This window comes from Daphnia pulicaria, chromosome 1 (genome assembly GCF_021234035.1).
Source record: "Daphnia pulicaria isolate SC F1-1A chromosome 1, SC_F0-13Bv2, whole genome shotgun sequence".
In the NCBI taxonomy this organism is placed as follows: domain Eukaryota; kingdom Metazoa; phylum Arthropoda; class Branchiopoda; order Diplostraca; family Daphniidae; genus Daphnia; species Daphnia pulicaria.
Genome location: NC_060913.1, coordinates 9970703 through 9987658, shown reverse-complemented (window position 1 = coordinate 9987658; position 16956 = coordinate 9970703). Strand labels below are relative to the sequence as shown.

At 40.5% G+C, this 16956-nt stretch overlaps 2 protein-coding genes and 3 long non-coding RNA genes across 7 annotated transcripts in view; 4 read left to right on the top strand and 1 right to left on the bottom strand.

Moving 5' to 3' along the window:
* Positions 1 to 4982, top strand: part of LOC124344714 (prickle planar cell polarity protein 3-B-like) — a 28204-nt gene extending 23222 nt beyond the window's left edge. For all 3 annotated transcript variants that reach the window (XM_046798245.1, XM_046798244.1, XM_046798243.1), the window contains 5 exons: positions 700 to 900; positions 1181 to 1355; positions 3274 to 3443; positions 3525 to 3711; positions 3789 to 4982. In XM_046798245.1, coding sequence (XP_046654201.1) covers positions 700 to 900; positions 1181 to 1355; positions 3274 to 3443; positions 3525 to 3711; positions 3789 to 3946 — 891 coding nt within the window. In that variant the 3' untranslated portion in view covers positions 3947 to 4982. The remainder of the gene's footprint in view (positions 1 to 699; positions 901 to 1180; positions 1356 to 3273; positions 3444 to 3524; positions 3712 to 3788) is intronic.
* Positions 4983 to 7246: 2264 nt separating this feature from the next.
* LOC124350112 lies at positions 7247 to 9223 on the top strand. The gene is made up of 7 exons (XR_006920392.1): positions 7247 to 7373; positions 7444 to 7895; positions 7977 to 8086; positions 8151 to 8285; positions 8343 to 8673; positions 8768 to 9039; positions 9140 to 9223. It is a non-coding gene; the product is annotated as an uncharacterized LOC124350112 (long non-coding RNA).
* Positions 9224 to 9252: 29 nt separating this feature from the next.
* On the top strand, positions 9253 to 10801 carry LOC124350006. The gene is made up of 3 exons (XR_006920348.1): positions 9253 to 9654; positions 9766 to 10355; positions 10463 to 10801. It is a non-coding gene; the product is annotated as an uncharacterized LOC124350006 (long non-coding RNA).
* A 288-nt stretch (positions 10802 to 11089) lies between these two features.
* On the top strand, positions 11090 to 11539 carry LOC124350794. Its single transcript, XR_006921114.1, has 2 exons — positions 11090 to 11249; positions 11308 to 11539. It is a non-coding gene; the product is annotated as an uncharacterized LOC124350794 (long non-coding RNA).
* Positions 11540 to 15064: 3525 nt separating this feature from the next.
* LOC124348719 lies at positions 15065 to 16676 on the bottom strand. The gene is made up of 4 exons (XM_046798996.1): positions 15909 to 16676; positions 15651 to 15842; positions 15284 to 15587; positions 15065 to 15225 (listed from the first exon to the last, which is right to left on the bottom strand). Exons 1-4 carry the CDS (start codon positions 16119 to 16121, stop codon positions 15065 to 15067), a joined length of 870 nt encoding a protein of 289 aa, XP_046654952.1. The 5' UTR covers positions 16122 to 16676.
* Between the last annotated feature and the right edge of the window lie 280 nt (positions 16677 to 16956).

Here is a 16956-nt window from a genome sequence, read left to right as displayed (position 1 = left end):
CTTGTTAAAAAAAAAAACGAAATTGCAAGACAAATGATCGGCGGGGTTTTGTAATTTAAGCAATTCAAAGTTTTGAATTTTGGCGCCCTATTGGCGACCTTTCGCTGCTCCACACGGTGGGAAGTTGTGATTTGGCTGTCGGATATTCGCTAAACTTAGCAACGCTTGGCCAACTCATGAGGTCCCTCTCATAGTTCTAATTTTGGTTGATGTTTGTCTGCGTGTGCGCGCGCCTGTGTGTAACAGTAGCGGCCGTGTACATTTTCGCCCGTTCCCAAAAAAACTAGGTCGCCAACGCGACCGAAAACAACAATTTTCCAGAGTTGTGGCTGACAAAGATTTAGGACCTGGATAACTTTTTTGCCATTTTCTTTTTTTCAAAAAAAATGAAAATAAGAAATAAGGAATAAGAAAATAAGAAATGGGTGTCTCCAAACACAATGGGTCGTGCTGATTGTCTTTTTCTTATTTTTCAACAACAATCTAACATTCGTAAATCCATCTTGATTTATATACGCATGAATTCCTTTTTCTTTTTTGAGTTTAAGGGTGAAAAATGTTTTTCTTGTTTCAAATCGAGTTGGGTTGGGCGGTGTTTGACATTCCCGCACCGTCTGGATGATGATGTGTCGTGCGCTCAATTCTTTTTTTTGTTTTCCCCACCGAGTCTAAAATTTTCATTTACTTTTGTTGGTGCAGTTGATTTTTAGCGGCGAGTACACGAAAGCCATGTCGAAGGATTGGCACTTGGGCCACTTTAGCTGCTGGCAATGCGACGAGTCGCTGACTGGGCAGCGCTACGTTCTGCGCGACGAGCATCCGTACTGCGTCAAGTGCTACGAGACGGTCTTCGCCAACAACTGCGACGACTGCAACCGCGTCATCGGCATCGACTCGAAGGTAAACCCACCCGCGAAATGATTTTCTTGATTTTAGCCGGCAGTGGACCATAAATCTCTGTAGCTCAGTACGCGTCTGGCACTGTCTGAAACTGTGAGCTTATCTTTGAATTCAGTCAATTCTTTTCCAGCAGCAGCCCCTTGCTGCTGCTGGGCAGCCAAAGGAGAAAGCTGGATGACTCAACCTTCTATCTGACGCCTTTTATCTAATGATGACCTTTTTTTCCCCGTTTTATTTCTCCTTCGTGATGCAATGGGGATGGTCCCCGTTGTCCGTCTAGGATTTGTCGTACAAGGATCGCCATTGGCACGAAGCCTGCTTCTTGTGCAACAAGTGCCGCCTGTCGCTGGTCGACAAGCAGTTCGGCTCCAAGGCCGACAAGATTTTCTGCGGCCCGTGCTACGACTCGATGTACGCCACGCGCTGCGACGGATGTGGCGAAATCTTCCGCGCCGGTACTTGTATTCACCTTTTTTTTCTGATTACGACTACTTTTCAGTTTTACTTTGAGTTTTTTTTTTTTTTTTTCCCCGACGAAAATTGACGCAATTATGTGTCGTCGGCTGCGCACAGGAAATGGCGTCTTTTAAAAAAAGAAACAAGAAAAATATAATCACACAAGTTGAGCTGTTTCTTATCGTTTGGGCCGTCTATTAAGCTCTATCTGTTTTTGGGTTTTTAGCGGGGTAGAAAGTGTAGCGGGGGCCAATCTCATCGGTCCTATTCACCAGCTTTTATCAATCGCCTTTTTCTTTCTCAGCGCCGTTAGGTCTCCTCTCTCTCACCTCTCACACACACTCTCGCACTGGTGTGTGTGTTTACCTGTGCTGTATAGATACCGCACCATATGAGGGGCGTCGGTATTTTGACTGCTCCAATCTCTCGACTCTGCCACGTAGCGCCTGCTGCTACACTCTCTTTTTCTCTCTTTCTCTCACGGCGATGGGTTTCGTTGATAACGGAATATCCGTCCGTCGGATGTTCCAAAAAGAAGAGATGGATGAGTTGCGTCCCCAGTTTCATGCCCTTATATGAGTCGCGATGGAACGCGTAAGCGTAAGCGACGGCTTTTGTTGTCGTTTGCATTGATGGTCGTGAAAAGGTCGGCCCTAATTGCCCGGTATTATTGCCAAGGGGAACGACGGCCAGCGCCGGCTGTCACGCACGAGCCCCAAATTATTGAGAACAAAAAGTCGAAAAAAAAAACACGATGACGTCATCGTTTCACGCTCCCCTGAGGAATTCGCCGTCTACATTACAAACATGAACCGATTTTGCAATACATTATCAACGGTTGGGAGAAAAAGAAAAGAAAATCCCCGGTGGGTGGGGTGGGAGGTGCCAGGTTCTCTTTTCGGTGGTTTTAGAGACGGATCGCATCCGGCCGCCCGCCGCTAGTCACGACCGAATCCCTTTCTCCACTCTCTCCGGGCTGTGCTGTGTGTGACTGGCGCATTTCAATTTTTCGAACTTTATTATTTTTGGACTCGGGAGACACCAAAAAGAATGAATAAAAGTTTTTTTTCAAGTCTTAAAGAAGAAAAGAAAAAGGGAAAAGGGAAAAAGAAAAGAAACGGCCAAGGGAAAACAGTCAAAGTGTTGCCGTAAGGGAAGGAGAGAGAAGCAGAGAAGAGAAGAGAAGAGAAAAAGAGGCGGGGAGTAAGTGATAAAGTCGTGGATGTGGGGCAGCGTGTAATAATGACCCGTCCGCGATAACGTCGGTGACGGCGCTGCGTGTACACTGTGTGTGTCTGTGTGTGTGTTGTTGCTGCTGCTGCTGCAACCAACAGTTCGAGTCCATATAGAGTAAAAAACTCACTAGCTCCAGACGCTCGCTCCGATCCGGTCCGTCTCTTTTCGGGCGAGTTTTTTGTTTTTCCCCCTCCCGATTGCGCCGTTCGTTCGTCATGGCAGAAAACTACGAGAAAGAAATCGCACAGTTGGAAAAAGATTTCCGCAAAAAGTTGCCGGCGAAGAAGACGAGCGACGCCAAGTCGTCGCATTCGTCGTCCGACGACGAAGACGTCGATCGAGTCATGGCCATTCTGACGCCGGAATTTGGCGACGATTTCCTATGCACGGCCGGATCCAATTGTCATTTCGACGATCCCAAAAGTCACCCCAAAGGTACGGCAGTGAGTTTAGTTAGCCAGCCAGGCAGGCAGGCAGCGGGCAGCCGAAATGGTCGACAGATAGAAATGGCGTTATCAGACACCTTGGCGTTTTTGTTTTTCTTTTATCGTCCCGACATTTTGAGCCGTGTGTGATTGTTGTTGTGATTTCATCATGTTGTTGTTGCCTTTGATTCTTTTGCTAAATCTCATTCTTGGTGCTGGCGATGGTGTCTGTGTCTCTGTGTGTTTGTGTATGCAGGAACCAAGAAGATGGAATACAAGAGTCGGCAGTGGCACGAAAAGTGCTTCAGCTGCTTCGTGTGCAAGACTCCGATTGGCACCAAGTCGTTCATCCCGCGCGAGCAGGACATTTACTGCTCCGGATGCTACGAGGAGAAGTTCGCCACTCGATGCGTCAAATGCACCAAGGTAATTTGATATTTGACTATGCGTCGTCGAAAAATAAGACTTTTTGACACTTGATCCGTTCACCTTTTTGCTTTTGTGTAGATCATCACGACTGGCGGAGTGACTTATAAGAACGACCCCTGGCATCGTGAGTGCTTTACCTGCACTCACTGCGACAAGTCTTTGGCCGGCCAGCGATTCACTTCCAAGGACGAGAAACCTTACTGCGCCGAGTGTTTCGGAGAACTTTTCGCCAAGCGCTGCACCGCTTGCACCAAGCCCATTACCGGTTTGTTCTTTTTCAAGTTTTGAACTTTTGATTGTATCATCATCATCATTTTCTCTTTTGTTTTTCTTCTTCCAAAGGCATTGGCGGCACGCGATTCATCTCTTTCGAGGACCGCCATTGGCACAATGATTGCTTCCAATGCGCTAGCTGCAACGTGACTCTGGTTGGCAAGGGATTCATCACCGATGGCGCTGATATTCTCTGCCCCGAGTGCGCCAAACAGCGCGTTCTTTAAATGAACAAAAATTCTTCTTCTTCTTTTCTTCCTTTCAAATTATTCTTTCGCAGCAGCAGACCCTGGAAGGCGGGGAGGGGGAAATTCTAATATCGTTTTTTGTTTTTTCACTGGACCGATGACCAAAAAGGAAAAAAGAAAAAAAGGAAAATAATTCGATCGTATTATAAAATAGCGTTGGTAGGCAAAAGTGTTCATGTTTGTTTATTTCTCAATTTTTGTTGATTGGTTCGTTATTTAAACAATGAGGAAGAAAAAGTGGAGATATATTTACTAAATGGTGATGTAATCCCTCTCTCCCCTGCCGAGGAATGTGCCAAGCAGATTTATTATTATTCATTTATTTAATTATTATTATTCCCTTCATATATATCTCTCTAACTATTTCTTGCAGATCGGGGTAGTCTTTCTCTTTGCAACAAGAAGAATGTAGGCTTGATTGGAAGCTTTTATCAAACACACATACACAAACACACACTCGTTTTCTGTTTTGTTTTAAAAACTAATCATTTTTGGTTGTTATTTTGCCGCCCTCCCTTCGACTGTTGTTACGACACGCGAAGATTTTTGCTTTTTATCAATTTTTTTCTTTCCTGGTTTATTATTCTTTTTGTTTTCTATATACGTTCTTTCCAGCCATGAATAATCCACAGTTTATTATTTGCTCTGCAGTCGGTTGAATCGTTGTCTTTGACTTGTGCCTTTTTCAACTTTCCCACAACACCCCCCCACCCTCCCTCCACATCAGAAACAATCCGCTGGCGTGAATCCATTTATGTTTGGCCTTCCGTGCAGTGTGTTTTCTTTCTGTCTTGGTTATTTTCCGCCATTTTCCGACGACAATAATCAGCAATCAATTGACGATCAAGTATTCTGTTTCCCAATATGATATTCTCTCCTCCTCCGTCAAATCGCCTCTCCCCTTTCCTTCTTTGTGAGTGTTGCTGCACATAGACTAAGAAACGTGTTGATGATGAAAATAATAATTATAACAAAGCAAAAAGGATGTTTAACAAATACAAAATAAGGCAAATTATTTTCATCTGTCATCTGTCATCAGTGAAATGTTTCCTCCAAGCGCTGCCAAATGCTCAAAGCCTGATTGAAGTGTAGACGAATCCGGTCAATCGGTCAATCTATCTAATTGGCATAGCTAATTGGTCTATTACTTCCTGGTGGAATTGGTCAAAAACTGAAAACGACATCAGGTAGCCAGATTTGTCTTCAGTTGTTGGGCGTAGGCTAGCCGCTAGCCCTTTAGCCTAACCTTCTTCTTGGTAAGGTTCAGACTTTGCCCGTGCCAACTTGTTACGGGCAAAGTCTGTCAATCCGCAAGAAAAATTAATCGAAGAAAAGGAAATGCTAAGGAATAAGTCGGTGGAGTCGGAACCAAAAAGGGGACGATGCAGCCGATTTGGGACTTGTTAAATTGGTTAAATCAGTATAAAAGGAAAACGCAGAGAAAGCGAATCGTTAATATTATTTATCAATTGTACTTCAATGATTTGTTAATCACTTTTTCATTCCCTGGTGATTCCTAAGAGCAATATCTGATTGACTTTAATGTAGTTTTTTTTATTACACGGGCACAGCGGCACAGCCGCACAGGTGAATGGTTTACAAGGGCATTATGTTATGGATTTATTTAATCACTTGTAAAAGATGACTTGCAAATTTTGTTGAAAATACACGGTAATCTTCGGTTGACTTCATTTTTAAATATTTGCGCCAATTGCTAATTTTCCCTTTTTGCTACTCTGTGCGTCAAGTTTCCTAAATTGGCATCGCCGCTTCTCGAGTCTCGACTAGGGAAGTTCGTCTGCAGTTGGACATTGGACTGATTGTCCGAAAAATCTATTGCACCGACAGACTGTCGGTGCTCGAATGGTATTTCAGCTATTGCACCGACAGTCTGTCGGTGCCTGTCGGTAGTTCCTATTTCCACCAATAGATGCCTATCTTGATGCGCTGGGTATGCGTTTCGCGGGAAGTTTGTGTATTTACCGAGCCAAGTTGTCAAGAAAATTACAAAAGGATAAAAAAATAAGGTGTCAAAATAATAATGAGAATTTAAACAAGTAAAAGTTGTCAAAATATTAGTAACAAAAAAGTTAATGGCCAAAAAACTAAACTTAAGCTATGAATACTGTAAATTACTTCTTCTTTGCCTCAGCATAACAATGTTTGCAAAAATAATTATTACTAATAGGTTCTCTTTCTTTGAGGCCTTCACATCGAAAGTGAAGCCACTCCCTGCAAGAATTGCAGAAGACCGAACCGTTATCGCCAACTGTTTTGTCACATTCGTGACATATGTAGACGAGTTTTTTCTTTTTCTCAAGCCCTTTCATAACTGAAACTAAGAAATTAAGCGGTTTTAGTTTAACTCACTAATTAACCCAACCCACGTGAAGCATTGGGATTGTGTCATCTATAATCAGTTTCAAACGAACCGCCGCTTCCACGGCGGTGAGTGATTCCAGAACTAGAATTTTTATAGAAGTAGAAGCTTATTTTAAAAAGTAAATTTTAAAAAGTAAATTCGGTTTTATCAATTGATTTCAGTTTATTCAGTGTGTGTAAAGTGTAATCTATTCAAAACTATTCATTCGTTATTATTTATTTCATACAGGAATACATTGGGCACCGCGCTATTAGGATCTGTCGGTACAATAAACAGCTTTAGAGCAACGATAGACTGTCGGTGCAATAGCTGATATACCATTCGAGCACCGACAGTCTGCCGGTGCAATAGCTGATATACCATTCGAGCAACGACAGTCTGTCGGTGCAATAGACACAACCCTGATTGTCAGTCACTGATTGGAGTGCAAAGTGCCTAGGTGTGATAATTAAAATGTTTTTTGTTTTGTTTTTTCTAGTGAGATTATACTGAACTGAGCCTTTATTAAACAAGACTGTAGAATTGTTATTTTCCCAATTGAAATACCCAGTGTTATTCACGGGCATTTGCACTTGCACGAGGTTGAAAGTCAAGGATAGGCTACATTTGAAACAGCCCACATCACATCGGTGTGAATAGCAAATAGGAATTTAACTATTTATTTTTTCGCCCACATTTGACTCTCTACACCTCCATGTGGAAAGAAAGTTTCTTGTTACACACATCTCAGTAAGCCTAACATGATAACTATTGGCATTTCAAGCAAATTTTTGACAACGAGATGTAGTACAGGTTCCTTCTTGAATGTACAGTTTACTTAGAGGTCATCTTCAACTTTTAGAGAATTTTTAAAGGGATGTGTGTTTCAATTATTTCTGAAAATTTCTAATTCCTGATTTTGTCAGACTGAATAAAAATCTCCTTACGAGTAAAAGAACAACACGGTTAATGAGGATTTGTTGTTTGTAAATTGTTAGCTGCTGTAACCTCTGGTTTTAGTTCATTTGTGTTTCTTGATTTGAGGTATCAAATTGGTGTCACTGCAATGTTTAAAAATTGTTGGCATCTTACCAAATGTCCATTCTCCATTCAGGTTAATCCCTCAAAGCTGTGTTGTGGACTGGTTTCTTACAGCACTATTTATTGCGTGCCTGAGATCGCAAGTAGGCCGCCTACGTCAATAATCTAAAACACAGTGTGTTTATGAAGTGGTCCTGGCACGGAGATCCTTGAGCCAATGCTGGCCTTTGTCCATGAGAGAAGAGTGACTTTACGCCCTGTAACTACGGCCTGTAACTACCCAACAAGAGGTCGCTGGGCACTCGCAGTCAAGAGGAACTACGCAACCTTCCACGGCAGTTGCAGACCCCCCAAGATCAATCCTGGTCGTTCCTTGAGCCCGATTAAAAGCAAGTCCCTGACTATTATATGATCTTCAAGGATTGCATGGTCTTTGGTTGAGACCCGGATTGCAGAGAGACGTTTTCAATGACTTGTGAAGTTTATTATCAACATCGTCAAGATTACCCCTTTATTTAATATTGGGTAATTGCAAACTGTAATTGTTATACAGCAATCGTATCGAGGAGTGGTAGCGCGTAAAGTGACACCTTAAAACTAAAATAGATATTGGGACGAATATCATCCGTCGTCTGCTTTATTCTCTTTACTTTGTGGATGATGGAGAAACGGTCGTACACTCGTACGTTACTTAAACTGTTTAAAATTAAATTTAGGTATATTTTCAACATGTTCCAACTGATGCAGTGTTTGTTAATTATTTTTCCATTACCATTGTAGATTTCAACCTGCAGACGGGCCGGTCAGTTTGCATCTCCTTCACGCTTGAAGGTCGAGGGAAACATTGTGTAAAACTGTCAACGCGGTGGTGTAGAGGTTGGGTGAGAACTGGACGTGTTGCATAATTTTCAGCAGGTACAATAGCCGCAAGGCTCAGCCATTTGGTATTCATTTTGATTTTGGTTTTTGTAGACCCAACCCCAGCAAGGGGGTTGGGTCTACCTAAAGAAGGAAAGGCCAGTTTGCATTTCCTTCACTTTCGAAGGTCACGGAGATCATTACGTAAAACTGTCAATGCGGTGGTGTAGAGGTTGGGTGAGGACGACACGTGTAACATCATTATCAAGTAAGTAAAATAGTCGCAAGGTATAAGATGTGGGTCAGGGTTAGAAAAAGTCGTATAAAAGGAGAGAGAAAAGTCGACAAGGATCAGTCGAACGAGTATCTCCGACATGGTAACAACTTCAGCGAACTATTGGGCACCAGCTGCATTCTTCATCGTGTCATTAGTTCGCAATCATAAGTAAATATTCTGTTTCTTGTTATTTAGTATCAATTTCTATTGTTTTTTAGTCAGTAATTTTTGAATATTAATGTTCAAATTATTTATTGTCTAGTAAACTATGGCGTTGTGCTGCTGCTGGGTGTTGAATCGCTGACGGTTGGGTCGACCACTGGTGTACCGATGTCTCCTGGTCCTGTGTATGGTGGATATCAAAGCACAACATTGCTGTCTTAATACTCATCATCAACCAATGCTGCTCCAGCTTACACCACCAAGGCTTCAGAGTATTACTAGTTGCATTAAAGGAGAGAAATGGCTTTCCCGACACGACAACAACTTCCGCGCACAATTTGTCACCAACTGCCTTCTTCATCGTATAAAGCGGTAAATTTCAGTTTTCTACACGGAATTGTGTATCAACTCTCCTTTTTAAAATAATGTCTGTTATTTCTGCATAATTATGTTCCAATAATTTATTGTATAGTAAACTGTGGCGTCGTGCTGCTGTTGGTTGCAGTCCTGAAATACTACACCACCGAGGCTTCAGAGTATTACACTGCAATTTATGAGATGCATCGAGCATGCATGCATGCAACGCATCGAGATGCATCACTAAAGAGCCCGAGTACTACATCGTGATTCCATTCGTATTAAGCCATAACCATTTGGTATTAATTTGATATTGTTTGTTGTAGACCCACCCCCAGCAACGTCCAATTTGCATGTCCTTCACGCTTGAAAGTCGCGGAGATCATTACGAACATCTGTCAATGCGGTGGTGTAAGGTTGGGTGAGAACAGAAAGTGTTTGCTTTATTATCGAGCAGGTATAATAGTCGTAAGGCTTAAGAGAGGGGTCAGGGTGAGAAAAAGTTGTATAAATGGCAAGAGAAAAGTCGATAGGGATCAGTCGAGTGAGTACCTCCATCACGGCAACAACTGCATCCCACAATTTGTCACCAACTGCCTTCTTCATTATACAACCAGTTCGCAATCATGGGTAAAAATTCATCTTTATTTCGAGTCGTGAATCAATTTTGTCTTGTTTTCAGTTTATATTAGTAGTTATGAGTTTATATTCGATAATGTTCAAATCGTTTATATTGTTTAGTTAACTCTGGCGCCGTGCTGCTGTTTGGTGTTGTATCGTTGAAGGTTGGGTCGACCACGGGTTTACTGATGTCTTCTGGTGGAGACCAAGCAACAGCAGCGAAAGAATACTACACCACGCCGCCGTCTTACTACGCAACGAAGTCAACATACGCAACATCTACTTACAACACCGAGGCCCCCGTTCCCCCAAGTGTACACCACCAATGCTCAAGAGTTACGTTACAAATTACGCTGCCCTGAGTTACATCACCAAAGCGCCTGAGTACTACATCACCGAGGCACTACCACTGAGGCGGCGAAGTACTACGTAGCCCAGGCTTACAACACTGCAGCTGCTCCTTCATACTACGTTGAACTGAAAAACTACACCAAGGCTGCAGTTAACTACACCACAACCTACGCTACACCTAGCTACTATGACGAAGCCCCGAACTACTACACCGAAGAGGCCACATGTTACACATCAACGTACAGTGCCCCAGTTTACTACACCGAGGAACCCAAGTATTAATCTGCTCCAATCTACTACCAAACTGAGGCTCCTGTTTGCTACACCAAGGCCACCGAGTATTACACTACAACCAAACGGTAAATATTGTTTCTACATTGAGTTTTGTATCACTATATTATTTTTTTCCCTTTGTTAATATGACATTTCATATTGAAAATTGATGTTCAAATGTTTTACCGTCTAGTAAACTATGTCGTCGTACTGATGTTGGTTGTATTATCCTTGATGGCTGGGTTGATCACTGGTGTACCGATGTCTCCTGGATATGGCGGTTACCAAACCGAAACGCCGGCGTCTTACCACACAACAACATACGTAGCAACCGGATACTACACCCCCAAGGCCCTAGAGTATTACACCATAACTAATTATGTCTCGAACTTCTACACCGAAGCTTCCAAGTTAAACTCAGCCCCGAGTTAAACCACCAAGGCAGCGGAGTACTACACCACCAAGGCAGCGGAGTACTACACCACCAAGGCAGCGGAGTACTACACCACCAAGGCAGCGGAGTACTACACCACCAAGGCAGCGGAGTACTACACCACCAAGGCAGCGGAGTACTACACCACCAAGGCAGCGGAGTACTACACCACCAAGGCAGCGGAGTACTACACCACCAAGGCAGCGGAGTACTACACCACCAAGGCAGCGGAGTACTACACCACCAAGGCAGCGGAGTACTACACCACCAAGGCAGCGGAGTACTACACCACCAAGGCAGCGGAGTACTACACCACCAAGGCAGCGGAGTACTACACCACCAAGGCAGCGGAGTACTACACCACCAAGGCAGCGGAGTACTACACCACCAAGGCAGCGGAGTACTACACCACCAAGGCAGCGGAGTACTACACCACCAAGGCAGCGGAGTACTACACCACCAAGGCAGCGGCTAATTTTTACTACGTTGAACCGGAATGCTTAACCGATGCCCCAGTTTTCTATACTACAACCTACGCTTCTCCCAGGTATTACACCACCAAGGCAACTGAGTATTACACCACATCTTACGCTGCTACCACCTAGGCACCTACTACACCGAAGCTCCGAAGTTTTACTCTTAGCAGAGTTACCACACCATTAAGGAAGCCGAACATTACACCACAAACGCTTCCGCCACTTACTACATGGAGATTCCTTAATGCTAGATCCGAAATTTCTATTTGATTTTATTTAGATATGTCGGTTGTCTTCATGGTCATTGGTCATTGGGAATTGTTTATCTTGATAGAGAAAATAAAATTTCTAATGCCGGCAATCCTTTTGTAAGACTTGGTAGTAACTTCAAGCCTGTCAACGTTGCGGCAGGTGTCTATTGGTGTTGGACTTCTTCAAGGCCAGTATCCTGCGTTGTGATTTGTCTGTTATGTTTTGGAAGTGATTAGTGTCTTAGTCGCTCTGCATAAGGATTTTTTTTAGTGGTTAGACGATGAAGTTTCAAGGGTGAGTTACGAAAGAAACTTGTGATTGTTGATTTTTGCAAAGAAGCAAAAGGCAATAAGCTGATCTTTGTATAATAAAAAACTTAGAAGTTGAAAAAATTCCTAATCAAGACTTGGTATAAATTAAGAGACAATGAACAAAAAACTTATAAAAATATTTGTGTTATATTGTCCCACCTCCACCCACAATTCCACCACAATTTACAGTCACATACATACATACACTTAAGTTAACCCATTGGCTGCCACGCCATACAACCCGTAGGTTGTACTCTACTACTCTACGTGCCACGTCTGAAGGATTCATGACCAAGTGGGACTTGCGGTAAAAGTGTACTATAGCTACCCATTTTACTTTACTTTTACTTCTCTTTTACTATACTTCACTTCATTACTTCATTTTTTTACTGCATTTTACTTGATTCTTACTATTCTTTTACTTTATTTCCGAAAGTGAAATAAAGCAAAGTTGAGTAAAGTGTAACGGAATAGTAAGGTAAAGTAAAGTACAGTAAACAAAATGAAGTCGAATGAAGTAATCAAGTGAAGTATAGTAAAAGAGAAGTAAAAGTGTTAAATCACGAAAATAACCCCAGGACGTACACTGAAGTAAAGTGAAGTAAAGTTTTAACACCAAAAATAGCTAATCTTCACGTTAAGTCGACAAAAGCTTAAAATCTTTTTTTCTACATCTTCCAAAAAAAATACAAAGAATAAAATAGGATAACTTTTTTCAAAAAATTTCAGAATGTACGCAGTCGTGAGTAAAAAAGCGCGCCAAAAATAGCTTAGCTTCACACTTAGCATCAAATGCTTAAAACTTAGATTAACGGTTAAATGGAACAAAACAATGAGATCTTATCTGCAGTAAGTCTTGAAATCAAATATAAACCTAAAATGCAACGCAAAAAATGAAAACTTACTCGCTCGAAATTCGTTGAAAAATGAAAATATCCAATGGTCTATAACACAGCCGTGAATGAAATAAGCGCGAAATTGACTACTTGCTCGGCTGCTCCTGTGGCGGACAATGCTGCCAGAGATGTGTCCCTCGGAGCTTTGTTGCAATTTAAACCATATAAATATTTTCGAAAAATATTTTTTCTAAAAAATAATGTTACTTAAAATTTTAAAATAAAATTCCTCAATTTACTAGATTTCCTTACACAACTATGAATTAATTTTAAATAATTTTAACTTCATTGCATCGTTGTCAAAATCGTGGGAACGGAGGGGATGAGAATTGAAAATAGTTCGAGAAGGAAAATAGTGGGGTAGGAAGGGAAGTGGTAACAACCAATCACAAATAAGGACCTTTTTTCTCGTTCAAACGTTGTTTCTATCAAACAAGTCGGGTCTAGTTTGAATTCAAAATTTGAGAGTGACGGCGTAAATTAATTCAATTTTTCTAAGATGAATTTTAATTCTGAAATATTACGCAAACACAAAAATCAATTGAATTGTTTTGAAAAAAAACTAACCCGATTTAAACCAGGGGTTAAAGTTACATTTGATGATGGGCCACTTAATTGGCATAAAATCGAATTAATCACAATTGTATTGCCTTGCAAAGATTTGATAATGTATTTCATTGAGCAAGGTTTCATTATGAACTCTTTTCTTAAATGCCCATCGTGTAACTGCAGTGAAAAGATAAAACTCATCAACTGCGAAACATCAGTTGATAAATGTATGTACAAATGCAACAATAAAGTTCTTGGCAAACGTGCTAAAATATTTTGCCACGCGAAATTTTCTGTGCGCTCAAATACTTGGTTTCATGGATCGAAAATGTACGTATCAGAATTGTTTAAATTCGCATATCTCTACTGGCACAACTACAAACAGAGTGACATTATTCGTGAGCTTGGCATAAGCAACAAAACCTCCGTGAAATACGCAAAGTATTGCAGAAAAGTCGCAATAGATTTAGCAACAATTGACCCTGAATCAGAAAAAATTGGTGGCCCCGGAAAGGAGGTGGAAATCGACGAGAGCGTCATGGAGAAGCGTAAATTTACTAAAATTACTGATATTTTCCTTCACATATAATACAGGCAGATCTCAATGTGTTTTTATAATTTCAGGGAAATACAAAAGAGGAAGACTAGTAAAAGAAGTGTGGGTGTTCGGTGGTGTCGAGCGCGGCTCCAATAAATGTTTCCTTGTTAAGGTTCCCAATCGCACTAGATTGACACTTCTCGATATAGTGAAGAAATACATCCTCCCTGGAACGACCATAATTTCAGATTGTTGGAGGGCGTATGATACTATACCGTAAGACATGAAATCACTATTCAACTGTGACATACTTCACTATTATTTACTATATAAGCGTAACAACCTTTAGAAAGTTCGTCTCTGTCAAATTCTTCCCCGAAAAACCTAGGTATTTTGACCAGCCCCCTCATCCCTCCCACACTATTTATAACAGTTGCTGGAGCCGAATAATTTTTAGCAAATGGTTTTACAGTGTATACTAATAATTTACTATATTTCACTTTTGATATTGCTGATATTCATTTTGATTTTGGTATAACTTGATAGTGACCATTGCGATTACAAACACCAGAAAGTCAATCATTCGAAACACTTTAAGGACCCCGAGACTGGTGCCCATACAAATACTATCGAAGGTTTATTTGATTTAATGACTTTCATGTCTATAACCTCGTTCCATTAATTCATTATTAAAATAATAGGACTATGGCATTTGGTTAAGCTCTTTCTTCCTTCCACCAATCGTAACCAGAAGTACTTGATCGGGTATTTGGCTTTATACATACTTCACCGGAAATGGAAAAACGAAGATGGGTTTTCCCTTTTTCTGAAAGAAGCCGCTAAACTATCTGCTGGATTTTACAGCCACAGCTTTCAGGAAGCAGCAGACGAAGAAAACGACTCAGATACATACTGTGTTGATTCTGACTCGGAGAAATCCGAAACATGCGATGAAACTTCAGATTCGGATAACCCGATAAATCTTGTTGGAACCTCCGATTCTGAGAAGGAAGAAAACGAGTTTGAAAATAGTTGTTTAGAACGCGATAGGCCTAATAATGAGGATTCAGATTCCGAAAGCCAAGTCACAAATAAAAGCTCTGATGTATCAAAAGGCGTTTACACTGATTCCGATTCTGAAAAAAGCGTCTAATTTTCATTTGAGACTTTGAGTGATTTCATTACATTAATATTCTATTCGCAAATACAGTTTTCCAATGAATTGCTCTTGTTAATTTATTGATGAAATCTTGAAATTACAAAAACACCAGTCAACCTGTACTTAAGACTTCAATGTCGTCGTAATTTTCTCATTCAATAAACAATCACAGCTCATCTGATTATTTCACAGCATCTTCTGGATCTTTTTCCGCTAAATTCAGAACCTTAGTGGAGCGGCCTTTGTTGTTGAACGTTTGTTTGATTCCGTCAATAACCCACTTTTTGATAGTCTCTTTTGAAACAATTGGGCTTAGAGAATCCCAATTAGTTAATGCCAAATCTGAAAAAAGGAAGCGTAATAAAAAAAAAATTGAAGAATTAAAACTAAAAAATTATACCAATGATGGATTCTCTGTCCCCGGCATCCATTCCTTTCTTTAGATTTTTTCCCTTTTTGGCCTCTTGGTTTGACCACTTCGTAGACTTTAAGTAGTCTCCAGTGAACCCGGCAGTCATGATGTCAGATATATACTTAGACACAGTATACGTCATGTTCAATTGTTTTGGTTCCGTTATTTTTTCTTTCTTAGACTTTCCTTTTTCGACTTTCTTCATTTCTTCAACAATCCTATTGCATTCCTCTCGAGCTTTGCGACGATAAATCTTGCGATCTTCCTTGGAAATATTAAAAAGATGAGGAACCTAAAATTACAAAGAAATTTTGAATAAAAATGCGTTTCAGTTGAATAACTTTTTACAACTTACAGCTTTCCGTGGGACAGATTCTTTTTTTCTATCATTATCACAATTGGGTGACGATGTATTCGGTGACGATATCTTTGGTGACGACGTCACCTGCTGCGAAATTTTTGGATGTCCGTCATTATTATCTTCCTGTAACACATTGACTTCATGTTCTTCATTAATTGTATCCAAATCCTCCGACAGTTTCTGTCTCTGCGAAGACCCAAAAAGTATTGCAATAAATAGTTTATACAATGAGAAAAACAAAATATGCTTTACCTTAAGACTCGCGATGGTCAACTTCAACTTTTCAATTTTGGTGAAATGCACCACGGATTGAGAAATGTAAATCCCATTTTCTTTTTCTAAATCTTGAATGCGATCACTTAAAACTTTATTTTCATTTGACAATATGACATTTTTTTCACTTTCAATATTAAGCAAATCAAGAGTTTCATCTAACTTACTTTTTTTTGCGCTACGTTTAGGCATTTTAAGACCGTACAGTAGCCTCAACTTCCAAAAGACAAATGATAGTTTAAATGTCCGTGCTGACTCTGATCTTAATTACGATTGGCTGTTGCTACATCACACCCCTCCCCCATTTTGTCATATTGTCATCATCTTCCACTTCCCATCCTACCCACACTATCCAACACTTTCTTTCTCGAACTATTTTCAATTCTCATCCCCTCCGTTCCCACGATTTTGACAACGATGCAATGAAGTTAAAATTATTTAAAATTAATTCATAGTTGTGTAAGGAAATCTAGTAAATTGAGGAATTTTATTTTAAAATTTTAAGTAACATTATTTTTTAGAAAAAATATTTTTCGAAAATATTTATATGGTTTAAATTGCAACAAAGCTCCGAGGGACACATCTCTGGCAGCATTGTCCGCCACAGGAGCAGCCGAGCAAGTAGTCAATTTCGCGCTTATTTCATTCACGGCTGTGTTATAGACCATTGGATATTTTCATTTTTCAACGAATTTCGAGCGAGTAAGTTTTCATTTTTTGCGTTGCATTTTAGGTTTATATTTGATTTCAAGACTTACTGCAGATAAGATCTCATTGTTTTGTTCCATTTAACCGTTAATCTAAGTTTTAAGCATTTGATGCTAAGTGTGAAGCTAAGCTATTTTTGGCGCGCTTTTTTACTCACGACTGCGTACATTCTGAAATTTTTTGAAAAAAGTTATCCTATTTTATTCTTTGTATTTTTTTTGGAAGATGTAGAAAAAAAGATTTTAAGCTTTTGTCGACTTAACGTGAAGATTAGCTATTTTTGGTGTTAAAACTTTACTTCACTTTACTTCAGTGTACG